The sequence below is a fragment of the Acomys minous genome (assembly GCF_964271855.1).
Source record: "Acomys minous genome assembly, chromosome: 1".
Lineage (NCBI taxonomy): Eukaryota > Metazoa > Chordata > Mammalia > Rodentia > Muridae > Acomys > Acomys minous.
Window position 1 is genome coordinate 187,220,177 of NC_140483.1, and position 27,555 is coordinate 187,247,731.

A 27,555-nucleotide genomic window follows, 5' to 3' on the forward strand; every position below is an offset into this window, starting at 1 on the left:
ACACAAGCAAACCAATACATCAAAATACAACTATATAAAAAAAAAAGCCTGAATTTAATTTAGAATTTCAAGGTTATTTTACAATTAACTTAAGCCAGCTATTAGTGGTGTCCCATACCTTTAATCTCTGTACCCACAAGGCAGAGACAGGCAGCTCTCTGTGAGTTCAAGGCCAGCCTGGTCTACAAAGTGAGTCCCAGAGCTGCACAGTTAGATCCTGTCTCAAACAACAGCAAAAAAGACTAGAAAGCTCAATAACCTGGTCATCTTAATGACTCAAGAAAACATTTTTATTAAATAAGTTTAAATGTATTTTTAATTAAAGATTCCCCCCTTTCTCTCTCTCTCTCGTGTGTGTGTGTGATGTGTATGTGAGTGCAGGTGCCCTTGGAGGCCAGAAAAAGGCACCAGATTTCCTGAAACTGAGTTGCACCCACCTTCTGTGGGTGCTGGGAACCAGGTTAACATTGAACATACATTCAACAAAAAAAGTTGAAAACGTTCCTGCACTGGAGACCCCAGTCAGCCTGAGGGAGTGTGGAAAACAATGGAAAGAAACAAACTAAACTGTCAAATACGACCTGACTGTACACACTGAAGTGCTGGGACTGCAGACAGGCACCCGAGGCTTGGCTTATGATTAGCTTGTGTGTGTGCACGTTATACATTTTCCACATGGAATTCTCACAAAAAGCATACTACACAAGAAAAGAAAATTAATTGGAACTCATCAAAATTCATTTTTTTGATGCATCTGGTTGAAACAATCCAATTCAAACTCTTGAAAAGAATTCAGTTTTTTTAGTGCCCCACAGAAAGTGTTTTTTTTTTTTTTGGAGGGGGCATTCTAGAACTATTATGATTTGTCTATAGATAATTTTAGCTTATATTGTCCCTGAGTTTTAGGAATAAAAATTCATGCTTGGGAAAGAGCAGGTAGGCCTGTCATCTTGAAAACACCGTAGGCTTTATGGTAAGCACACTGCTCAAACTTTGAAAGGCCACTGGGCAGATAGTCATGATAAAAGATTAAGTGCCTCACCAATTCCAAATTTTTCTACAACCAATTAAAGAAAAACCCAAAATGTTGCATTTTAATGACTATCATCAAGAACAGAAAAGATAATCCATAGAGAAAAGGAAGTACTATTGCAAATCGTGCGGCTCTGAGGAGTTTGCGCCTGGAATATACAAAGGGCTCTTTCAACTCAATAACAAGACAAAGGGTTTGAACAGCCCTTTCTCCAAAGATTACACATGAGAGCATGTGCACACATGAGAGGACGTGCACACACGGGAGGACGTGCACACACTGGAGGACGTGCACACACGGGAGGACGTGCACACATGGGAGGACGTGCACACACGGAAGGACGTGCACACACTGGAGGACGTGCACACACGGGAGGACGTGCACACACGGGAGGATGTGCACACACGGGAGGACGTGCACACACGGGAGGACGTGCACACACTGGAGGACGTGCACACACTGGAGGACGTGCACACACGGGAGGACGTGCACACACTGGAGGACGTGCACACACTGGAGGACGTGCACACACTAGAGGACGTGCATACACTGGAGGACGTGCACACACTGGAGGACGTGCACACACTGGAGGACGTGCACACACGTGAGGACGTGCACACACGGGAGGACGTGCACACATGGGAGGACGTGCACACACTGGAGGACGTGCACACATGGGAGGACGTGCACACACTGGAGGACGTGCACACACGGGAGGACGTGCACACATGGGAGGACGTGCACACACTGGAGGACGTGCACACATGGGAGGACGTGCACACACGGAAGGACGTGCACACACTGGAGGACGTGCACACACTGGAGGACGTGCACACACGGGAGGACGTGCACACACTGGAGGACGTGCACACACTAGAGGACGTGCAAACACGAGGATGTGCACACACAGGAGGACGTGCACACACGGGAGGACGTGCACACACGGGAGGACGTGCACACACTAGAGGACGTGCAAACACGAGGATGTGCACACACGGGAGGATGTGCACACACGGGAGGATGTGCACACACGGGAGGATGTGCACACACGGGAGGACGTGCACACACGAGAGGATGTGCCAGTGAGCCCTCACTGCAATGTTCACGCCCTTTAAGAAGGCTTAGCTTCTCAAATGTTAACTGCAGAAATGTCCAGCAAATTTGCTGCAAGGTTTCTACCCAGGAGATAAATAAGACTTGCATACAAGTGTTCACAATGGCATTTATTATTCCTAACAGAGGTATCTTAAAGTTAACAAACTAAAACACAGATAAACAAACTCTGGGTATATCAACAAAATGCAGTACTATTTGGTAATTTTAAAAAAGAAAAGAACCATATATACATGCTGCTGAACGAACAGAGGAAGCTTAAAAGCATGCGTGGTGCATGGTGCCAAGAAGCAGGCCCAAAGGGTACAGAGCACACGGTCTGCTTTACACCTCACTGCACCGACATGAAGTAGGTTATCACTGCCCTGCCAGGTGGGTAGAAATAAGGGGACGGCAGATACAGGCTTTTTCGGGGGGGGGGGAGATCAAAATGTTATCAAAGTAATGTGTGGAGAAGGCTGTGCAGTTTCATAAATAACTAAAACTAACTATTAAGATGTACACTTAAGACTACTTGGAACATATAAAGCTATTAATGCCAAACACGGCAGTGTCCATATATATTACTGAGTTTCCTGAAAGCAGCAACTCAAAGCTTTAAGAATGTGAACTGGCTCCATGATGGTTTGTGTCTTCCCTGCTCCCTAGTCTCTCCCCTTAAGGGAGGAAAACAATCACACAGATCTTCACAGATTACTCTGCTAAATTTAAAAGGCATGGAGTTTAAAGATTAATTGTTAATTTCAGGGTATTTTCAGAGCCAATAAAGTGAGCTTTAAAAATGAAGAAAATTTACAAAGTTCTAAATGACAAAATCCAGGGCTGCATCCTATAAGCCTCAAGGATAACAGTTTTTCACACCATTTGGTACACAGCAGATAATATTATAGGAAAGTTCGTGTTCTTAGAGCACTCAGAATGCGTCTGCACTGGCCAATGCAACAGCCTCAGCAATGGACACCTCTTTGTGTATATTTGGTACTCTAGAAAAACAAAACAAAACCCCTATTTTGTATAGAGGTTCATTTTACCGTTGAGGTGAGGAGGAAACTGCCAGGCCTTGTCAGCTGAGGGACTGATGTTCCTGCAATTGCCATGGCGACCGTCTGGCTTATCAAACTCCCGCTCTCACTATCGTAATCGTCGGGGGCTGTGCAAATTGGCCTTCCTCGTTGATTGTGTGTTTCTGAAAGGGAAAGACGGAAGAAAACTTTAGGTCAGCTCGAGTTATTAAACATGCAGTCCTTTTCTTATTTTCCATGATTCTTTAAAAGAAAAAGCCACCAATATAGACACACAGCTGACTCTTGGGAACCCACAGTTAAGACTCCCAGAGCCAAGACTCCATGTGTAAATTTTACACACCCCAGACTCGACTACTAAGACTCTGTGGTTGACTGGCAGTCTTACTGATAACATGATACTGGTTAACAGTGAGAAAAAGGAGCCTTCAGACTGTTTTCTTACTCTCAGAGGTAATTTACTGGCAGAGACATTAATGTCACAGCACTTTAAACAGATGCTCTTGACCCTTCAGCTCACTGTAACAGCCACCGGAGGCAGCTATATAGGTATTATAGTACCACAGTATGTGCCAGCACTAATTGATGTTGTTGTTTTAATGCTGCAGTTTATATTTATTCATATGTCTTTTAACTGTTAGTGTCACCATGCATGCATACTGTGTCTACTTTAAAATAAATTTTAACTTTTCATAGTAGATTTATATAGATTGTGGTAAAAAGTAGCTTTTAAAAAGACTACTACCTATATTTTATCATTTATCATATAACTGGCTCTTAATTTTTTTGTGTGTGACATTTCTAGATTATGTAGCTTGTCTGATTTTTTTCAAATGGTAGCAAATCTTGAAAAAAATTATTTTCAGTTTAAATCCGTTTTTAAAGGCACTAGCAATTTTTATCATCAAGATTTATTTCTTTTTAAGTTTAAACATTAACTCAGTTCTATTCCAGTACTTTCTAGAGGAAACCTGAACTCCAGTTACCATGAAATATCTAACACCACAAACATTCCTGCTTTTCTGCAGGAAACAATGCAGTGACCCAAACCAGGGGAGGTTATACTCCACTAATCTCGTACAGACAAGGAGTTATTTCCAAATAGTATCAGATACCCAGGAGATGATTTTGACTTCACCAAACTGCAAGTACTGTATCAGGTTAATTGCTAGTTTCACGACAACCTAAACTGTGCATGTAAGTACCTTATGAATAGTCAAAGTAAGAGGAACAAAACTTTGTAGGGTCTAGTTTTTAAGGAGCATCGTAGTTTCAACATCCTGACTTGGAATAAATGTAATTATTAATGTGCAGGTGAACATTAATTTCAATTACATATCTCTGAATGAAGTTGACTATAAGGGTAGTAGATGGAAGTCAAGAATTATTCTCTCTTAATATGCACAATACACATACATACAAGAAGAACTGTGTTTTCTAAAAGGCAGGTATAAACTGCTATAAACTCAAAATTTAAAACCCATCCTAAGATCTTCTTAGGGGAAATCTCACAATGAATCTTCTCAAATACTCAAAAGTTTTAAAGAACATGGTTAAACATGGCTATTTACAGTTATTTTTATAGGAGTGTACTTTAAAAATAATTTTAAAATTATTATTTTTGTATATATATATGGGTATTTTGCCTGCACGTATGTGCACCTTGCATGTGCCTGTTTCCCAGAGAAGCCAGAAGAGTGTACTGGGTGACCTCTAACTGTAGTCATGGGTGGTGGGGCACCTCGTGAAGGCTGGGAGTAAGTAATCAGCAAGACCAGTCAGTGCTACTAACCGCTGAGCCTCATTCCAGCACCAGGGTATATTTTCTTTATACTGTTTAACCTTAAAAGACATTTTCTAGAACTCGTAGACAACAGGCTTTGAAAAACTACATTACTTATATTAAGTACCTGTAAAATCGTAAAGTTGAGGTACAGTTTCCATGATAATACCAATCAGAGGAAGGTACAACATAGCCACCCGAGCCTTTATCTGAGGGTCAGAGTACCGTGGGTCAGAGTCATGGCTGGACAGTAAGTTGTGTACCATATTGATGACCTTCTTATGCAGCCCAAACAGTCTATTTAAAAAGAAGAGAAGGAGAGAAGAAGCCGTGAGCGCACGGATATAGCACATCACAGCACTCTATCAGCCTGTTCAGGCGTTTGTTCTGCGAATTCACTCTATAGAATATTCACTTTAAAGTAGGTCAACTACATACATTTGAAAATAGATTTTCAAATACATACATTTTCATACAAATGAAAACACACTTGAAATACATTGCAGATATGGTAGGAAAAGGAAGAACTTTATTATCTCACTTACAAGTAAAACCAAACTCTTTGAAATAACTCCTTGTTAGTGCTTTAGAATGGTAAGGAACATAAAAGGAGAACAGTACCAATTTCAACAAAAACTTAAATATTACTGTGTGTAACGAAATGGGGGTTGCACATGTGCCATGGCACCTGTGTGGAGGTTAGAGGACAGCTTTGGGGTGTCAGCTTTTCCTTTACCTTTTTTGGGTGCTGGGGATTCAATTCAGGCCATCACGTGCACGCATATACTTTCCCTGCTGAGCCGGCACACTGGCTCTGTAGTAAGAATTCTGAAGAGGTAGCTTTAACTTTTATGCCAACAAATAGGGTCTCTCCACATATATCAGAACCACATTATTTCCTTCCTTTATTTTTATTTTGTATACATACTTGGCACAAGTATATGCATGACTTTGTGCATGTGTAAGGAACCTGTGTGTAAGGCACGTGTGTATGAGGTGTGTGTGTGTGTATAAAATGCAGGTGTGTGGAGATCAGAGATGGACATTAGATGTCTTCCTTAATTGTTCTCCATTTTATTTTTTGAGGTAAGGTCTCTCACTGACCCTGAGTTAGCGACTGGGCGAGATGAGCTGGCCAGGGAGCTGCAGGAATCACCCCGTCTCCACCTTCTCAGTGCTGACTGGACATGTGCTGTGCCCAGCTTCTTCTGTGGGGGCTGGGAATGCAAACTCAGCTCCTCTTGCCTGAATGGCAGCCCCCTACTGAATGAGGGAGCCAGCTCCCCTGCCTCTATTACTTGTTGTTTTCCTGAAAGAACCATCCTCTGACACACTGTGCGGTCAGTAGGTGGGATCCCTTTGCCGTCTGTCTGTCTCACCTCATGTAGGTCCTTCTGATTTTTCTCCCCAAGGTAAGCACGCAAGGGTTCCCGTCCTCTTCTCACACTTGCTCTCTCCACAGACAGAAGGCACTTTGACTCCACAGACCACTCGTATTAAAGTTCACCCATCCCAACTCCCCCTGGCCCTGAAGCTGTAGCAGGCAGCAGCCTCCAGGCTGGTCCTTGTAGGAGAACCCACCAACAAGTGCTTGTCTTAGCAAAGACAAGCTGTCCTGGGCCTGCTCTAGCTAGGCCTTTGAATATGTTCATCTCTTCTAAAATTTTTTAAAGGAATTTATGTAGAAGTGTAAATGTGAGTTGCGGAGCTGGGCATGAAGGCCACTAGGGGGCATAAGATCCCCTGGAGCTGGTGGTTGTGCGCCACAGAAACCTAACTCAGGTCCTCGGCAAGAGCAGAAAACGCTCTTAACTGACTAGCTAGCTCTGCAGGCCCAGCTATGTCCATCCTATACCTATGACACAGTCCTTTTAGTCTCAGAAAAGGTTCTATTCCCCTGGAGAACGCTCTCCAGGCTGCCAGTGAATCCCACTCCCCTCAACACTGTCCACGGCCGTCCTGACCATATTCCTCCCTTGAAGGCACATCTTACTTTCAATTATAGGTTGGCTCATAAAGTATACATTCAAGTCCTGTTAAAACCACACCCGCAGTCATGTTTCAGTCCCCATTCCCGCTCGATGCTCTTCCCAACAACAGCTCCCGCCGCCGTCCTCACGCTCCTAAGGAGCTAATCCAGGCGCTGACTCTTCTTAACTTTACTCAATTCTCTTACAACTTCGAGATACGCTTCACACACAGTCTTACTTCCCAACAAGCTCCTCTCCCACTTTCATGTCTCCCTGTGTGTGTCCTGTTGCACTTGCTTAGCACGGCCATAGGTGGGGGTGCTCTGCTCTTTACGTTCTCACCACAGTGATCGTGCCTGGCCAGGCAAGCACTCTTACCCTCTCAGCAGTGGGCACACCCAGACTCCAACCTGTCTAAAGTTTGTTTTCATGAAGCCTTTTCATGAATTTTATTATCCAACCACATTAAAGTATTAGATATATAATTATACAATTCTCAGTGCTAATGACTGAATGCAGAGCTCCGTGCATGCCACACACACATCCCCAGCTCCTGCTCCATTCTTGCTGTCTGACTCAAGATGCTGCTCTTGTTCTTTTGTTTTAGTTTTTTGGAGACAGGGCTTCTCTGTGTAGCTTTGGCTGTCCTGGACTTGCTCTGTAGACTGGGCTGATCTTGAATTCACAGAGATCTGCCTGCCTCTGCACCCCAAGTACTGGGATTACAGGCATGTGCCACCATACCCGGCTTGCTGCTCTTGTTTTTAAGGAGTTTACTTTAGCCAGAGAAAAACAAATACACAACACAAAAAGTTTTGCATTATTATAGAGTGATATGTAAATTAAGAAGTATAAATCTTCTATTTTCCAAAAATCTATATCTTATAAAATTAACATTTAATTACACTACAGAGTCATGTCAGCTAGTTTTTTGTTAATTTGACACAAACTAGAGTCACTTGGGTAGAATGACTCTCAACTGAGAAAATACCTCCATCAGAATGGCTTCTAGATATGTCTGTGGATTTTTTTTTTTAATTGATGACTGATATGGGAAGGCTCAGCCCACTGGAGCAGGTATTGTCCCTGGGCTGGTGGTAGCTCTGGGTGCCATAAGAAAGCAAACTGATAACACTCAGAGGAAGGGGAAGCAGGCTATCAGGATAAGACCTGATAGGCTGTGATCATATGGTGGGAGGGGTTCCCTTCTTCACAGGCCTAGGGGAGGGGAAGGGAATAGGGTGAAAGAGGGAGGGAGGGAGGAAAGGAAAGATACAAGTGAGGTGATAACAAAGGGATGTAATCTGAATAAATTATTTAAATTAAAAAAAAGCAAACTGAGCAAACTATAGAATAAGGCTGTAAGCATCAGCTCCTGCCTCCCAATTCCTGCTCTGAGTGCCTGTCCTGATTTCCCTTCCCGATGGACTGTGATCTGGACATATAAGCCAAACAATCACTTTCCTTTCCAAGTTGCTTTTGGTCATGACATTTCATCCCAGGGACAGGACAGAAACCTAGGACAACAGCTCTTAAAAGACAAGGGGATCTATGCCTTGATTACACTGTTTCTTGGTTAACTTTCCAGCTATAAGGGAAGTATGTAACAAGCACATCTTTGGCTAACTATAGATCACACTACTGCTAATCAAGGAATGATTCTGATTACTTAGCAAGGAGGTGAAATCAAAGGACAAGCATTCCCCCTAGGGGATCTGGCAATGTATCCGGCTCAGTATCTCTGCCTAGACCTGTAAGACTGTGACACAGGTACGTGGCCCTCTTAGGGTCATTCAAGGGTTGTTTTAGACAGAAAAACTTCAATTGCTAAGGCCCAAAGATAGAAATGAACTTGTCACAATCAAGCTAAAAGGTAGAATGGTTTATCTTAGATGAGCTGGGCCTCTAGCTACTAAGAAAACATTAAACAAACTCTAAAGCTCTAAGAGTTCAAACCCAAGCAGGAAGCACAGCCATCTGCTCTCTAGCGTATACTCTAATGGGAGGGGGTGCAGGAAAAACTTCACGGGAGTGCTTTGCCGAAGAGAAAACGGGCGGCATGGCTAAGAGTGAGTGCTTCACAGGCAACAGGGCTATCGCTTAGCAGGCAGTGAGAGCCTCAGTGGGATCTCCTGCTCTACCCGTGACACTGCAGCAGGCTCTGTGAAGGCCACAGGGCACTCAAGTACTGCGATGGGCAAGGCCCAAATGTATGAGCTTTGGAGGACTATTATTAAAAGTCTGGGTTTTATTCTAAGTGGCACTTAACTTACAGGGAGAGAGCAAGATAATTTTAAGCAAGGTCACAGCATAATCTTATCCCATTGAAAAAGACTCTTCAGGCTATTGTGTCAAAAATGATTTTAGAGGCTTAAGAAGGAAGGTAATTAACTCCAGCAGAAGCAGGGATGGGAAGAAGTAGCTAAGCGTGGGATATGTTTTGGAGAGCTGCAGAATTTGCTAATGGAGTGGGCACAGGAAAGAAGAGGAAAAGGATGAAACAAAAAGGGCTGATGAGCTCTTCTAATGTGCGGCACACAGGCTACAGCGTCTGAATACACAAAGAAAGGTGAGAGTGAACTCACAGGACTCAACAAAAATCTTTCCCAGCCATGCATCCTGAGTCAACTAAAGCTGTGTTCCCCTGTGGCTCAGAAGCTGGCTGTCTCCAGGCAACTTCAGCATCAGACTGTAGCTACATCAGCCCTGCTGCTTCAAATAGTGAGTTAGCCAGTTCGTTTGTGATAGTCTGCAAAGAGACAACCTTTAATTAACCCAGTTTTCTCAATAGAGAAAGCCTGACAATAAGGAATAGTGCTTAGCAACACAGTTGATTCAGGGGTTGGTGTAACCTCATCTTGTGTGCTGTAGCAAACAATCCATGTTTGATATAAGTCACATGCAATTAGAACTAACCTAATCCGTGCAGCAACTTGCTTAGCGATGGAGACAGAGTCCATCTGAATAGCTAGCTGACCCTAATGAGCCTACAGAAATATTTACACTTGTGTGGGAGAAGGAATTCATTCATTCACCCTCTCCCTCGAGCCATGAACAAAGGTAGTAATTAATCATAACTTGGTGGAAACCCTCCTGCAGTCAGAGCAAAGGTGACTATTCCTGCAGAGTAAATGTATAAGCCAATGAGTTGAAGACACAAAGAACCCTCTTTCTTCCAGATATGAATAAACGCATTTCCTTTAACAAAGTTAGTTTGAAGAACTTTTAGTTTCTTACAACTAAAGCCATCCTGACCAAGTAAAAACGCTGGGAATATAGCATGCAGGGAGCCATGAAGTTGGCCTGGATCATAGGTTTCTCAGGTTAGAGTTCATGGTCCCGAGAGCCAGATGCACTCCCTCAGGCAGTGAAGCGTCCAGGCATCTTTGTGTTTCTGTTCCCTTGGAAGTCAAGGAAGCATGGAAGCTTGACAGGACAATTAGTCTTAGACATTAATCTTGTGAACTCTGTATAACTGGCAAATGTCACTGTATCCTGGAACTACAACTCTATTGATCTTAGCCAATTGCCACTTTATTCTGTTTCTGATAAAGGTATTTAAAAAAAAACCTGATTGCTCTTAATAAAGTTGTCACTGCCTCAGCTGTGCTGTGGCCGTTCCACCTGGCCTGATTTAATTCCTCGAGGAAGTATCAGGTGACCCTGGCACAGTAAGTAAGAGCAGGCACTCACACTAATATTCCAATGCCTGACTGAGGTCTACCAGGTGTTAAGGACAGCTAGTACATTTGGAAAAGCTAAAGAGCATCTTTTTTCCTCAAAAATGGACACCTTTATTATCTTCAAATGACATGATACTTTTTTGTCAGATGGTAAGACATGAAAGTGCTTGCAAACAGAATTGGAAGGCAGAGTCCTAGCCATTACACTTTCCTCTCTGTACAGTCTACACAGATCCTACTCTGTATAGAGCCTATTGACACCTCTTCAGAATCCCACAGTCTCGTGAAAACTAATTTTTTAAAATATATTCTATATGTATGTTCTCATTATTTTAAAAGTACAAATCTTTCATTTGCAGATAATCTGGCCTTTTAACTTTTATTCAGTATCAACTATTTCCCTGACATATTACTAAGGACTTCAAGAACCTATGTTGTGTTTAGTAGATTCTTAAGCAGATTAAACATTCATTAAAAACCTACTTAAAGTTGCATGTTTTTGTTTCATGGACGTATTGTATGACACTTACCTTCAGGATAAACTTAAGATGATCAGAGTATCAAAAAAATTTTTTAACCCAAATAATCATGATTATACAGTTTTGCTTTTTAAATATTTGTTTTTAATTTTAGTTAGTTTGTGTGTGTGTGTGTGTGTGTGTGTGTGTGTGTGTGTGTGTATGAGCACATGAACGCAGGTTTCCTGAAAGACTAGCAGAGGTTATATCTGGAGATAGTTACAGGTAGCTGCGAACCACCTGACATCAGTACTGGGGACCGAGTTCAGGTCCTCAGAGGAGCAGGACACACTCTAACTAAGCCCTTTCTTGGCCTGTTTTGTTCTTAAACAGGAGATGGAGTCTTGCTATGCTGCCCAGGATGGCCTCAAATTCAGGATCCTATGGCCTGAGTCTTCCAAAGAGCTAAGAATTTGGGTTAGTGTCGGGATAGTGTCAGGCTATCAAACAGGTTTTTAAAATATAACTGTTAAGATGGTGCCTCTCATAAGGGCTGCTATCCCACAAGATACCAAGGTACTTCATAAATGAAAATCACCAGATGGTTTCTTTTCTTGTATCAGTCTCCAAAGATCCTCTAACAGTGTATTCAACAACAGATATTTTTTAAAGGACAGGGTTTTAAGAAAGGATGGCAAATTATAAAATGTTCTCACCAGGAATTAAAGAAAAACCAGTCTGTTTTCCTTAACTGAAAAGTGCCTACAGTATTTTAATAAATAGTCCATGTATCTTTCTTTTTTTTTTTTTTCCTTTTTTTCTGAGACAGGTTTCTCTGTGTAGCTCTGGCTGACCTGGACTCGCTTTGTAGACCAAGTTGGCCTCAAATTCAGTGATCTGCCTGCCTCTGCCTCCCAAGTGCTAGGATTACAGGCGTGCACCACCATGGCTGGCTCACAATCATTTCTTGTACAAAAAAATCAACCATGATATGCCATCCGTGTAGATAAATCTCAAATTCAGCAGTGAAATATAAACACCATCTCAAAAGTACTGAATACAGACATAGCAAGTACATGGAGCTTAAAGAATTACAAAACAGAAAAAAATATAGAGGCAGAGATAGTGTTAATTTAAATGTTAGCAAATCTATCCACTGGCTAAAATCAAACGGATTTTCTACAATGTGGAAAAGGTGTACTCACCCTTCAGCGTCAGGGTCTAAAATGAGTGCCAGTTCCGTCAGCACGAGGCCGGCCAGGTAATGCTGCTGGCGGAAGGGCAAGGACAACTCAAACATGTTTGCAGTCTTCTGGTCCTGCACGCTTGTGGAAAATCCAGAACTCTGTTGGGGGGGTAAGACAGAACTCAACCGTTGATAGCTGTGCAGCGAACATCCTACAGTGGGGGCATTGCAGCATATGACATGGACGCTGCTACGCCAGACAAAAGCTACTCTGGAGAGTTCACAGAAAAGTACCTGCTCTTACTTTGGGTATGGGAGACTATGGTGACATCTATGTGCTTTCTTTATCAAACACAGGAGGCCAACCCAGCCTGGGTAATTCTACTTGGGTATTAGAGACTTTAGGAAGAGGACTCAGGAGTGCACCGGCCAACAATGACCTCACAGAAAGCCCTTAGGAGAGCAGCTTGCTCAACTCATGAATTTGTTTTTAAATAGGAGATGGGGTCTTGTTATGCTGGGTCGCAAACTCATGATCCTACAGCTTCAGTCTTCCAAACAGTTTATCAATTTTACTACTGAAATTAATTAGCAAAAAGTTTAATTTCGCTTTTCTCATACCGAAAATTTCTATTTTCAGTGACTGCTATTTCAGTGACCCTCTGAAGGGAAGAAATGGAACTAAACATTAATGTTATATATGCCCTCATCCTAAAGGACAGGAGAAATGTCCATAATCGTGGCACTTAGTGTCTAAAGAAATTTCAAATATAACCTAAGCTACTTTTCAGCAAACATACTATCTTTGAAATTTGTGGATCATCTTGTGGTCTTTTTACTAAATCTTCAGAAGTTGTAGTCTTGAAAAAGCTTCTATCCCTCAAGACACATTCTATATTCACATATATGAATGCGTATATATGCATATATATTTATATATGTGTATGTATATGCATATATGTGTATGTATCTCCAGCATATAGAGCAATAGAACTTCCTATTGCTGTAGAGAAAACTTCGAATTAAGTATAAAGAATACTTTCTGCCCCCACAAAGAGGGTATGTCTATGTCTAAAATCTGAATATTACACAGTTAAACAAGAAAGTAAACTAGATAATTCAAGAAATTCTATGAGAATTTCATAGATAAATGTCATGTAGTAAGGAGGTTTTAGGAAAGGCCCCCAAAGGGGATGTCTATTATGGTGGTTTAATAGGTGTGGCCCCTAGAGACTCGTGTTTAAATGCCCACAGGGAGTGGCACTATTAGGAGGTGTGGCCTTGTTGGAGGAAGTGTGTCACTGTAGGGGCGGGCTTGGAGGTCTCCTATGCCCAGTGTACACCAATCTCCTGTTGCCTGCATATCACGATGCAGAACTCTCAGCTACTCCCTAACACTATGCCGTCCTGCACGCCACCATGCTTCTTGGCACGATGAGAACGGACTAACCCTCTGAACTGTGAGCCAGCCCCGATTAAATGTTTTCCTTTAAAAGAGTTGCCATGGTCATGTTGTTTCTTCACAGCAATGAAACCCTAACTAGGACAGAAGTTGGTACCAAGCAGTGATAGGCCTGACCAGGGTACTGGGAGGAATGTAGATTTTGGGACTTTGGATTGGAAAGCAATAGAGTGACTTAAATTTGGCTTAATGAGCCATCCTAGTAGAACATGGAAGACAGTGGTGCTGAGGTGATTTGAACTGTGAGGTCCTGGGTCAACGGGTTTCAGAGAAGAATTTTAGTGTGTGGCCTAGAGACTGTTCTAATGATATTTTGGTAAAGAATTTGTTGGCTTTTTGCCCTTGTCTGAAAAATTTGCCTAAGGCTAAGGTGAAGAGTTTTAGATTAACTGTATTGGCAAAGGAAATTTAAAAATAGCCTAGTATAAACTCTGTTGTGCGGTGACAAATGTTAACTCATATGAAGAGCATTATGATGAAAAGGAGCAGGCTAAGCAAGGAAAAGTACAAAACGTATGGTTCAAGGATTAAAGGAGCACAAGGAAGTGGAATGGAGCTAAATCCTGTTTTCAAGGAGATAAATAGGTTAAAGATATTAAATGCATGGTGGCACACACCTTTAATCCCAGGGGAGGCAGAGTCAGGCAGATCTCTGTGAGTTCGAGGCCAGCCTGGTCTACAAAGCAAGTCCAGGACAGCCAGGACTACAAAAGAAACCCTGTCTCGAAAAACAAACAAACAAACAAAGATATTAAATGGAATTAAGGGAGTGGTGACCTCAGGGCAAGATCCTATCCCTGCTGAGCTTCTATTTGGTGTAAAGGAATTAAAGACAAGCTTAGGTCCAAGCTGTGGTGGTACATGCAATTAATCCCAGCGCTCTAGAGACAGAGGCATGTAGATCTCTGAGTTCAAGGCCAGCCTGGTCTACAGAGCAAGTTCCATAACACTCAAGCTTAGGCAGTGAAGGAAACCATGGAAAACAGAGAGCTGGTGAAGACGTAACAGAACGGCGGGGCAAATAGCAGAGCTCGGCAGCTTCAGCAGCCTGGTTCTGGCTTTAGAATCAAGAACTGAAGAAAGGGGCTATGGAATCTCTCTTTACATCTAAGGGAAGATGCCTCAGTCAGGTGTGTGGCAGGGGTGCTCCTACAGGAGGATTAGAAAGGCCACTGTGTGAAGCTGTGAAGGTGAAGCCTGGAGGTTAGAGATGATAGTCATGGGACCCCTGTCAAGGAAAGTTGCTACCAGGGGTAGAGCCGGCCCATGAGAAAGAAGTGTGTTGCAGTCAACAAAGCTGGAGGGGGCTGAAGATCTCGAGAGCGTCTTGACGTCAGATATGGAGATGTGCGGTTAGAGTTTGCCCAGCTGGTTTTCAGCCTTTCTTTGGTCCAGCGTTTCCTCACTGTGCTCCCTTCCCTACATTTTGGAATGGTCATGCATATCCTGTGCCACGATATGTTGGAAGTATGTGATTGGTTTTTTTTTAACTTTGATTTTATAGGAGATTACAGTTAAGAAATTGTATGATTCTCAGAAGAGACTCTGAACTTTGGATTTTTAAACATTGTTGAAACTGTGATAGACTATGGGGCCTTTTAAAGTTAGAATAAATGTGTTTTGCATTATGTTATGGTTACAAGCCTACAGTGGTCAGGGACTAGGACATCTATGTTAGTAACTAATATTTAAAAATTACAGTTAAACAAGAAAATGAGTAAGATAATTCAAGAAATTCCATGAGAATTTCATAGGTAAATGCCATGTAGTAAGGAGGTTTTAGGAAAGGCACTTCTGACTAATTTGCCGCTGGTCAAGTAGCCACAGCTTTGGAAGAAAACAGGAAGAATGCAAAAGGCTAGATGCATTCATTAGGGAGGCATAAAGATAAGTGAAAACAGGCTGATCCAGGAGACATTCTAAAAAGATGAAATTTAAAGTTGTGGTTGGCTCTCTAATATTTTCCAGTTTATTTAAGTGAGGTTTAATTAAAAAACAAACAAACAAACAAACAAACAAACAAACGTAAAATCGAGCTAGTCTACAGAACTGACTGCATCTGGGCACTCCACACCATAGAAATATAATTAGGGGATGCATAAGAGCAACTATGACTTCAGTCATTAGGACTACTATGCAAACAGCTTGTCCAACTCATGAAGAATATAACAAGAACATTTTATTCTCTGCTTCCATGATACTACAACTATAAAGTCTTAATCTTTTTAATCTCCAAAGAAACTGCTAGCTGTGTGAGTCAAGTACAACTATATATAAATGCACGTGAGTTTCTGTAAGTGAGCGAGCAAGCTGAGCTGGCACTGCAGCCTGACTCTTTTCTCTGCTTCCTTTCATAGGCATTTACCCCAAACTTGGTCTCCATATACGCATCAAGAAAACAACTCAATTTGTGAAAACATCAAAGTAACTGAGTTTACGTAGGTGAACTCACGTACCTGTGCGAAGCAAGCACGTCACGCTCACGGACCTGGCTCTGCACTAAAGCTGTGGCTCCAAGCCTCACCTGACGGCCTCTTACTTTCTGTTTCTGATTTGGAGGGAGCCAATATACATAATAACAAAACAACCTCCTGGAGCTGTTCTGGGAATTAGATGGGCACTCAGAAGTGAGCCAGTTACCTAACCAATCATCAGATAACACACAATCATCTCTCTACCCATTGTTTTCAGTCCTTCTGTGTGAGGATGAACATATATATGTCCTCCCTTTTTGCATACCTGAGATGTTGCAGAAGAAACAGAAGGCGATGGCGAGGCAGGCGGGGTGAGCAAGCTGCAGGGTAAGTTTAATGTAACATAGTGCTCGTGGCTGCAGATGATTCGCAGAAAGTCCAACCTCAAGGACAGCAGGACACTTGGATTTGGCAGTGAATAGAGCTTTGAGGACACCTTGGAAGCATTATGTAAACAAGAGAACACCAACTTACATGGTTTTGTTTTCCTCCCATAGTAATATGCCAGTAACAGAGGTTTGGGGTTCTATGGCTTATATGACAATACCCTCTTTTCCAAAATTACAACAAACACTATAAACATGAAATTGCAAGTCTACAGTATAAATCCACCTGACTAAGCTAAAGTCACATTCTTTTACTGCCAGTGTTGCAATAACCCTCCAGGATGCAGGAAGTAAACCTCAGAGGTTCTCGCTGTCAGCTACAGAGAGAAGTCGGAGCCTGCCCTAGGCTACATGAAACCCTATCTCAAATAAACAAATAACACCCAGAATGGTAAAAGTTCAGCTAACTGTGCACTCACCACAAATGCTGTATCTGTACAGCATTCAAAGGCTGCACTTCATCACACTCTGGCTATCTTTTAATGGGAAGAAGGAAACACTGAGGAGTGGAGTAAACTGGCTATTCTAGGACCTACTTGCTTTAGTCCTAATAAAACATGCACCATGTATTTTTACCACAGTATTAATAACACAAAACTCTGTGCTCCTTTTTCATTTTAATATCAGTATATGAATGTGTTTCTGAAGCTTAGCCCAGAAACCAGTTACTCAACTACTGACTATGTATTACCTGTTTGTAGCAGGACTTTATAAGGCTAAAGACAAAACCTCTGTCCATAACAGACAACAGATCATTGAGAAAGAAGGCAAGGCTTGTATTGAGTCTCTCAACCATTTCTGTGTCCTAGGAAACAATATAAACAACAACAGTAATAGTGATCATGATCAAAAGCAGTTTACTCTCAGCTCGTAAGAGACATCAACGGGAAGTCATCATCACCTTCTGAAATCGTGACACGACATCATTAGCAATTGTGCTAACTAGAGCAGCAATATCATCCATAAACCGTTCTGGAAAGCGGGTTTTCCTTGGAGCGTCCAGTTTATCGTTAAAGTACAAGTGGTGTACCATGCTCTTTACCTGTAAAAGGACACCATTATCTGTGTTGTTGGTTTGCTTTGTTTTATGACAGCATCTTACAATATAAACAGATTAGCCATGAGTCCTCATCCTCTTGCCTCAGACTCGCAGCTCTTAGGATTATATGTATGTCTACCGCCTGGCTAATTTCTTAATTTTAAGAAAATTATAATAGCTCTATATACTCAGGCTATCTCAAAATATAACAAGTAATTTAGCAGTCAACTGAAATATTTTTTGATTTTCTAGCATTTTGACAATGTTCCTTAAATATATTTTGTCAATGAATATCAAATGCAATAAAACTTTTCCACTTTATCCTCATAAATTATTTTATCAAATGAAAAAAATCAGTGTGTGTTAGCGGAAAATAGCTTCACTGGGTAAGAAAAATTTTAATTAAAAATTTTTAAGACTGATTCATTGTTTTATTCTATTGCCCCTGAATAAGGAGCTTTCAATAGTTAGAAACCTGCCTTCACTGAACCATCATCAGTATCTATTACATAAAATATTAGTTAATAACTTCGAGTGACTTCAGTTAACAGAATGTTTTCAGAAAGATTCGTATTATAATACTAGTAATGGTAATAAGGAATTTCAGTGTTTACACTTAAAGAGCTGACGTGTTGATAGCATGCAGCACAGCCAAATGAGCACAAGGCAGTGCATGCTAGCAAGAACTCCAGACTCGTCTGTAGCCCAGCCCCTCAGTCCTTTTGAGACAGGGTCCTGATGCAGCTCTGGCTAGCTAGGAATTCTCTATGCTAACCAGACTGGCTTCAAACTCAGTTCTGCCTGCCACTGCAATCATGCACTACTCCTAGCACTCAGGCTTCTTTCTAACAGGCCCTGGGACAGGAGGTGTGCGCCACTACGCCCGGCTACAGCCAACGCTTGAACTATAATCTCTGGACTCACATTTAAGAAATCTGAACACATAGGAAAGACTTTTGGTAAAGCCCAAATTACAATTCTTATCTTACAATGAAAGCATGCGGGTTATAAATTTGATATTTATATTCTAAGAGAAAATGAGCCTTTATCCCCAGGTTTAACTTTTCTGTAGATTAGTGAATCTATAGGAACAATGCTGTCTATCTCAAATACAGGTGACAGTCACTGCTGATAAGAACTCTATGTCATATTCTAAAAGCCCCTGTTATTTCCTTCTCTCTTGCCCTTCCTCCATCTGTCCTTCCCTCCCTCTCTCTCTTTACTTGTCTTTATTTCGTTAGTTTTTGCTACCGTTTTGTTCCATATTGATTAAATATTATTTTTGTTGAAAGAAAATGGTCCTATGATCTGAGCTTTCTAGTCCTAAGGGAAAAAACAAAGAGGAAGATCCCTAGCTCCAGAATGCCTGAACTTGATTATAGTGCTGCTACCTAAAGATGTGTGCACTAGAAAGCTATATAACCTAACAGGCCGGCACAGTCACATGATAATCACTCACTGCCTTGGTTCATTAAGAGGTGTGCATTTACATAAGTATAGCCATGTTTTAAGTGACATGAAAATACTAATTGGTTTGTAGTATCATTTATTGAATTAAGCAAAAAATGTTTCTCAAATTGGTTGTAACTAGCATTTCCCTATACATTGTTCACCTATAATAATAAAAGAATGTATTTTAAAGCTCTAAAATAATTGTTGCAAATCTACAGCATTGACTTTATTAACTTGCACAGACTAGCAAAGACTGTCACAAGTTTCCTGATAAGTATCCAAGAAGAACAAGACATAAGAAAATCAGAATCAGAGTTCAAATGAACCTCACATGTTATAATTTCATCTATACTGTGTTGGTGTCCATAATGTATATTTAGAAACAAATACATACAATTTTGCTTTGAGGGCAAACAGGAGGACACAATATCTAAAAGAGAAATGAGCTGATACAAATTGCATACTGAGTTAGAAGGTATTAAAGAACATGTTCAGTTTGCTTACCATCAACTCAAAAAAGAACCAGGCTTGCTGCAACGCTGATTCCCGAACGCTGCCACTACAAACAACCCACTGCAAAGCCAGTTCCTCGTGGAAAAGCTATTCAGGAATAGATCAAGGTTATTATCAAAGTCAGATATGCTGGTGACATAAACCAAATGATAACACAGGTACAAATGAGGCGTAATGGGAGTAAGTGACACAGGGCACACGAATCACTGGATGACGCAGTGGACACACCCATTAACGAAACGACTGTTTATGCATGAAGACAGTGTGGTATGTTCAAAGCTGAAAAATTACATGTTATCTTGGAGTAAAATGTAATTTTAAAAGGACAGGCAGGAAACAACTTCCTAAATTGCACTTGCAAACAAAAAATACCAGACCAAAACCTCACAGCTATAAATTGGATTTTGTTTGTATTTTGAATACATATTTGAGCATATAAGACATTCATCAACTTAGTTGGTACAATTTAGGAAATACCATTACAAATTCAAACTTTTCTATGTGCTGTTAAGTTTCAGGTGCTTAGGATGTATTTTAAAAGCAGAGCCTTCCTCATAATGGATACGCATACAGAGTACTTGCAGAGCAGCACAGGCACTATGGAAGGCCTGCCAGGGCTGTGCGCAAGGGGAAGCCAACAGCGCTTACTAAGACTGATAGCTTTTCTAACCCATCTTCCTTCCCCTGGAGATTCAAAACAAAACAGGAGTAGTTACAGAAGCAAAAGTAAGGGCTCAAACCTTTTTCTAGTATTAAAATTTGATTACTTAATTTGAATTAATATATACTACAGTCGATCCGAAAGATAGAAACATCACTGTAATGTAAACAACCCCTACACAACAGTGATATGCCCAAAGGCTCCAGACCAGCACTGCTTATTCAAATGTATTTTTAGACACAACAAAATTATTTTAGTATCTCACACTGGCTGTGTAAAAAAGCTTCACAAGTTTTAACTTTCCCCCTCTATGACTATCTTCTTATGAATCTACCTTTTTAGTTGGTAAGCGTCCCGTTAATGTTTGTAAGAAACTTGACGTCTCTGTGTGCGAAGACATACGATTACAACTTCGATCCATAGCCTACGGAGTGAAGATGGATGAATGACGAGAAAACATTAACGCTGCCCTGGAGGACGGAAGGTCACGGACGATGCACAATTTCCAACCACTTATATTATTTCTGATATCACTGCTATTTTACGCTTCTTTAAAAGCAGTATGAAAACTGCTTTCTGTGTTTTGTTTTTAGGATTAATTACCTTAGAGATTAATTACACAGAGAGTGCTGCAAAGAATGAAACTTATCTATGTAATCTACACATGCACATATCTAGTGAAAACACGTAAACAGTAAAAACATACTTCTCAACTGGCGTCTGACAAAAAAAAAAATCAAGAATTTGGTGCTCAATAAGGGAAATTAAAACTTTAGAAGCTTTACTTTTTTCTATTGAAAGCACAGCATTTAAGTTTGTCATAAACCATGTGTAATCAGTTATATGTAATATAAATCAGTTATAATCTTAAACAAAAAACTGAATTTTTTGTAGGAATGAGAGAATTTTCCTTCAAAGCCAACATACAGGTAAGAAGTATATTTTGATGTAGCATGCAGTTAGTCATGAAGCAACTAGTCTTAAATTATGTTACAGTTATAATAAATTTCATACTTTGCAACACAGTAAAAATAGAGCTTTTCCTCCAGCACTTATTCTTACAGCATGCATATTGTAACACTTCATATTTATTTATATTTAACTTCAACTTACTACCAATCTTTCTACTTGGTGATTATGAAAAAGAGATATGGCAATAAAGACCACAGGAAACAATACATTTAATTATTCTTTAAAGCAAATGAAAAACTGCTCGGTGTTTTCTACATAAAAATTTCTATAATGATGTACAAGCCCTGAATAGAACCTGTTAGAAAACTAACAGTGCATAAACAGCGGTCCCAGAGACACTGGTACGAACAACAGTGCATAAACAGTGGTCCCAGAGACACTGGTACTAACAGTGCATAAACAGCAGTCACAGAGACACTGGTACGAACAACAGTGCATAAACAGCGGTCCCAGAGACACTGGTACTAACAACAGTGCATAAACAGCAGTCCCAGAGACACTGGTACTAACAACAGTGCATAAACAGCAGTCCCAGAGACACTGGTACTAACAGTGTATAAACAGCAGTCCCAGAGACACTGGTACTAACAGTGTATAAACAGCAGTCCCAGAGACACTGGTACTAACAGTGTATAAACAGCAGTCCCAGAGACACTGGTACTAACAGTGTATAAACAGCAGTCACAGAGACACTGGTACTAACAGTGCATAAACAGCAGTCACAGAGACACTGGTACTAACAGTGTATAAACAGCAGTCACAGAGACACTGGTACTAACAGTGCATAAACAGAAGTCACAGAGACACTGGTACTAACAGTGCATAAATAGCGGTCACAGAGACACTGGTACTAACAGTGTATAAACAGCGGTCACAGAGACACTGGTACTAACAGTGCATAAACAGAAGTCACAGAGACACTGGTACTAACAGTGCATAAATAGCGGTCACAGAGACACTGGTACTCACAGTGTATAAACAGCGGTCACAGAGACACTGGTACTAACAGTGCATAAACAGCAGTCACAGAGACACTGGTATTAACAGTGTATAAACAGCGGTCACAGAGACACTGGTACTAACAGTGCATAAACAGAAGTCCCAGAGACACTGGTACTAACAGTGTATAAACAGCAGTCCCAGAGACACTGGTACTAACAGTGTATAAACAGCGGTCACAGAGACACTGGTACTAACAGTGCATAAACAGCGGTCACAGAGACACTGGTACTAACAGTGTATAAACAGCGGTCACAGAGACACTGGTACTAACAGTGCATAAACAGCAGTCACAGAGACACTGGTACTAACAGTGTATAAACAGCAGTCCCAGAGACACTGGTACTAACAGTGTATAAACAGCAGTCCCAGAGACACTGGTACTAACAGTGCATAAACAGCAGTCCCAGAGACACTGGTACTAACAGTGTATAAACAGCGGTCCCAGAGACACTGGTACTAACAGTGCATAAACAGCGGTCACAGAGACACTGGTACTAACAGTGTATAAACAGCGGTCACAGAGACACTGGTACTAACAGTGCATAAACAGCAGTCACAGAGACACTGGTACTAACAGTGTATAAACAGCGGTCACAGAGACACTGGTACTAACAGTGCATAAACAGCAGTCACAGAGACACTGGTACTAACAGTGTATAAACAGAAGTCACAAAGACACTGGTACTAACAGTGCATAATCAGCGGTCACAGAGACACTGGTACTAACAACAGTGCATAAACAGCGGTCCCAGAGACACTGGTACTAACAGTGTATAAACAGCAGTCACAGAGACACTGGTACTAACAGTGCATAATCAGTGGTCACAGAGACACTGGTACTAACAACAGTGCATAAACAGCGGTCCCAGAGACACTGGTACTAACAAGAGTGCATAAACAGCGGTCCCAGAGACACTGGTACTAACAAGAGTGCATAAACAGCGGTCCCAGAGACACTGGTACTAACAACAGTGCATAAACAGCGGTCACAGAGACACTGGTACTAACAACAGTGCATAAACAGCGGTCACAGAGACACTGGTACTAACAACAGTGCATAAACAGCAGTCACAGAGACACTGGTACTAACAACAGTGCATAAACAGCAGTCCCAGAGACACTGGTACTAACAACAGTGCATAAACAGCAGTCCCAGAGACACTGGTACTAACAACAGTGTATAAACAGCGGTCACAGAGACACTGGTACTAACAACAGTGCATAAACAGCGGTCACAGAGACACTGGTACTAACAGTGCATAAACAGCGGTCACAGAGACACTGGTACTAACAGTGTATAAACAGCAGTCACAGAGACACTGGTACTAACAACAGTGCATAAACAGCGGTCACAAAGACACTGGTACTAACAGTGCATAAACAGCGGTCACAGAGACACTGGTACTAACAGTGCATAAACAGCGGTCACAGAGACACTGGTACAGTGTGTAAGGAAGAGGCAGGAGGAGACAGAAAACAAAAGAACATTATGGTGCAACTGGTGGCATTCATGCATAGTAGCTGGGGAATGTGCTAAATAAAAATACACACTTATAATGTAAAAAAAAAAAAAAAAAAAAAAAAAAAAAAAAGCAAGCCACTGAAAGCACAGCATGTACTACAAGGCAATGATCTAAAGGGAAACAGCAGCCAATAAAGAAGCCTAGAATGCAAACACCACCTGTGTAGACTCTGCACTTGGGCTGGGGTTGGATCCCCATGGGGCAGCTTTTGGACCAGTGTTAACCCAGGAATTGGAGCGATCTAAACCCTAAGCACACAACAGAGAGCGGTTGGAGAGGAGAGAAATGTTACACGGTGCATGCTATGAATTACTCTTAAGCCCCGCCCTCCCACGCAACATGTTCTTCATTAGTACTGTTAAAGCCCCCAGAAGACCTCAGGGACACAGCGGGCATTAGTTCATCGCAGTATCTATTGTCACAAGGTACACTTACAGTCACCTCTCTGCAAAGTGACTGCCTTAAAGTGCAAACCACAGAAATCTCTGCATCATTACCCTCAAAATGCTTCCTAAATATGGAACAAATTCTCAACTGCACTGAGACTTGGGGGAAATGGAGGAAAAAATAACCACTTTTTGCTAAAAGGTCTTAATTTCATTGCATTTCTTATATCTGAAAGCTACTATGCAGTGAGAACTCCACAAATCTGCATGACCTTACCTCTTCTTTCGATTTCTTTTAGAGAACAAAAAACAAGAAGGAAAATATTTTGTAAAGGAAAAGCTAAATCTGTCCCTTCCTAATAAGAACAGTGAATTTGCAGCTGTGTTCTCTCTCTACTACTATTTGTCATTTAGATACATGGGGTATTATTGTGTATGAACATATAAGAAAAGCATGTCTCTCTAGGAATGTATCTTCATCATCACCTTCATTGAATTTTAACATGCTAGCTATTTAAAAACATACCAGCATGTTACCTTTTTTAGAAAGGGACTACTGATCCCTCATGAAGTTACGAGAGGCCTGACTTCAACTTCCCAAGCCCAAGGGATCATTAATCATGTAAAATGCTTTATAAAATTAAGATTCTATGCTCTGTTCCCCCAACTTCCCGTCTTCAAACTCGAGTAAGCGTAGAGACCCTGCTCAATGGACTTGGAGGAAGTTGTAACAGGTGTTTGGAGGATTTCAGGGTAAGAATCAAAGACACCCCAAAGCAACCTGATTGAAAACACTAAAGCAGAAGCCAGGCGCCGTGGGGCACACCTGCAATCCCAGCACTCCAGGAGGCAGAGGCAGGGGGATCTCTGTGAGTCTACAAAGTGAGTCTAAGACAGTCAAGAGTACACAGAGAAAACCCTGTATCAAAAAACTAAAACAACAACAACAACAAAACCCTCAAAAACAAGCAAAGAATGTACTGGAACCAGAAACTACCAAAACTAAGACTGCTTGAAAATAAAGAAAATGTTGGCACAATGGCGATCAGCTGTCCAGACAGCCAGTTCCCAGGGAGAGTCTCCACAGCAAATGTGGTGGCCCCGCCCACCAAAAACCACCTCAGCCTGGGTCGATGAGGGAAAGGCCTACAGGTCAGCACATTTTTTACATTTCCAGAGAAATGTCTAAAAGGAAAATAACTACTGCTTCAAGTTTTGACTTTTGAGAGAATATTTTCTCTACTTTTCTTTTCTTCCCAAGCACACTGTTGACACTGATTGTTGAAGATGGGAGCTAAGGTTCCTACACAGGCTTTCCTGCGTACTAACTTAAAAATCTAATATAAATTCATATCTATATATCTATATCTATATATCGTCTTAATTCAGTTTCTTATCTACAAAATTGAAATAACAACAGTCTCTCCTGATATTTTAAGGAAGGTTGAAGTGTAATGCCTTGAAGGTGGCAGATAGCGGAAACTGTTTACATAAAATTTTTTCCAGAGACTAAAATTTTGTATTTGAATTAGTAATTTGTAATGAGTATGAGTATAATGCTTGTGCAAATGTGTGTGCAACCTTGTTTAATATTTTTAAAATGTTTATGGCAATAATTAAGAATAAGCCTAAGAGATCATTAGAATATTTGTTGTTAACAAACATGACTCATTCCACTGAGGACGTATACTTGGTAGTGTGCAAGTGCTAAGTACTGCCCTCACTAAACAAGGAACAATTGGAGAAAAAAAAAAAAAAGACTAAAAATCTTGAATACTTTTCCTAAGCTTAAAGTCAGAGTTATACTTGTGCTTTGTGTGTAGAAACATAGTTTTCCTGAATACTTTTTGTGTGGTAAGAGTGGAGGCCCTGAATAATGTATAGGTGGTCTCACCCTAGACACCCTTTCTTGTCTAGGATCATTACTAACCACTGTTAAATAGTCCTAGTACAGTGTACGCAGGTGCATATGAAATGCAGCTCCAGTACCAGCCAAGGCCAGTTCCTATTCTGGATGCTCTTCTGAAGAAGGAAGTCACAGGACACCATGACAGTGCATCTCTGTGCACACCAGCCACACAGGTCCCTCCCCACGCTATAGCACCAATCTAAGAAATTTCCACATGATAAGATATCAGACAAGTTATATTTGATGATTTATCCTGAACAAGTTTTAAGTTTATAACAGTAAGTAAGCATACTTAATAGGATTGTGAAAAGTACTTACTGACAGAATAGAAATATACAATTCTTGTTTATTCCTAACTCAAATAAAATAGAAAAAAATCCTTACTTACTTTGAACTCAACTACATCTTAAAATTAAGAATAGATTAAATACTTGGGTAACTGTCATAAAGGGGTAGCATGTCTTCAGTTTACCTTACTGCCAATGATTGACCGAACTTCATCATCTGGTGATGTGGGAGTCCCAGATATATCCGGATTGCTGTTGCTAAGGCTCCGTGAGCGATTTAAGTTAAGGCTTGCAGGTCTCACTGCAGACCTAGCCATTGTGGCATAATGTACTGATCCTCCCAAACCCCCGGGACCTAGAGTTGCAACAAATAGCACAAAATTAATAAAAGAGAAAACAAGGAAAGGACTCTTCCCAAAATAACCAAAAACTTTACAAAATTCCACAGAAAATATAAACTGCTTTAGTTTCTAAATGAAAATTGTCAGTTTTTAAAAGAATACCACTAGAAATAAGAGCCAGTGACAGCTATATTAAGTTCTACTTTATAGCAGTTGATATAAACCATATGAATTACAAGTAAAATCACTGTCTTAAATATTTCTATATTTTGCTTTTGTTTTTGAGCCAGGGTTTCTTTCTCTGTGTAGCCTTGGCTGTCCTGGACTCACTTTGTAGACCAGGCTGTCCTCGAACTTACAGCGATCCGCCTGCCTCTGCCTCCTGAGTGCTGGGATTAAAGGCGTGTGACACCACACCTGGCTAATACCTCTATATTTTTTAAACAATAAAAAAATAAACAAAATGAACAAGAAACACTAACACTTTATATCTAGGACCCAAAAATGTGGTAGCTGCTAACTCTCTGTCTCTTTTTGCCTACACTTCTGGCTATGGTCCCCTTGATATATGGTCACTATAGAAACATCTAATTTATTAACAACAAAAGTATGCTTTATTTCTCTATCTTCATGAGTGATATGAAAAGTAACAGAATAGCATTTTGTTACACACACACACACACACACACACACACACACACACACACACACCTAAAGACAGTTTTAAGAGCCTAAGTTATAAAAACAAGGAATTGCTTCGTCTAAATAAAATCACGCATTATATCTTCTTTTAACATGTTCCATGAAAGCAAAAATATCCAGCAATTATACTCAATATCTACATTTTTTGTGTATGTGTGTACACATGTATATTGTGTGAGCTTACATATACATGTGTGT

The 27,555-nt window shown here is 40.9% G+C and overlaps 1 protein-coding gene across 6 annotated transcripts in view; it reads right to left on the minus strand.

Annotated features, from left to right (window-relative positions):
- DOCK7 (dedicator of cytokinesis 7) overlaps window positions 1-27,555 on the minus strand; it is a 185,207-nt gene that overhangs the window by 47,365 nt on the left and 110,287 nt on the right. For 3 of the 6 annotated variants that reach the window (XM_084777073.1, XM_084777072.1, XM_084777071.1), the window contains exons 22-31: window positions 26,500-26,669; window positions 23,891-23,980; window positions 20,570-20,659; window positions 19,566-19,661; window positions 17,472-17,612; window positions 17,262-17,375; window positions 16,450-16,620; window positions 12,268-12,407; window positions 5,079-5,248; window positions 3,178-3,332 (exon numbers count right to left, since the gene is read on the minus strand). In XM_084777073.1, the coding sequence (XP_084633199.1) occupies window positions 3,178-3,332; window positions 5,079-5,248; window positions 12,268-12,407; window positions 16,450-16,620; window positions 17,262-17,375; window positions 17,472-17,612; window positions 19,566-19,661; window positions 20,570-20,659; window positions 23,891-23,980; window positions 26,500-26,669 (1,337 nt within the window). The remainder of the gene's footprint in view (window positions 1-3,177; window positions 3,333-5,078; window positions 5,249-12,267; window positions 12,408-16,449; window positions 16,621-17,261; window positions 17,376-17,471; window positions 17,613-19,565; window positions 19,662-20,569; window positions 20,660-23,890; window positions 23,981-26,499; window positions 26,670-27,555) is intronic. The other 3 variants (XM_084777076.1, XM_084777074.1, XM_084777075.1) reach the window with 2 other exon arrangements.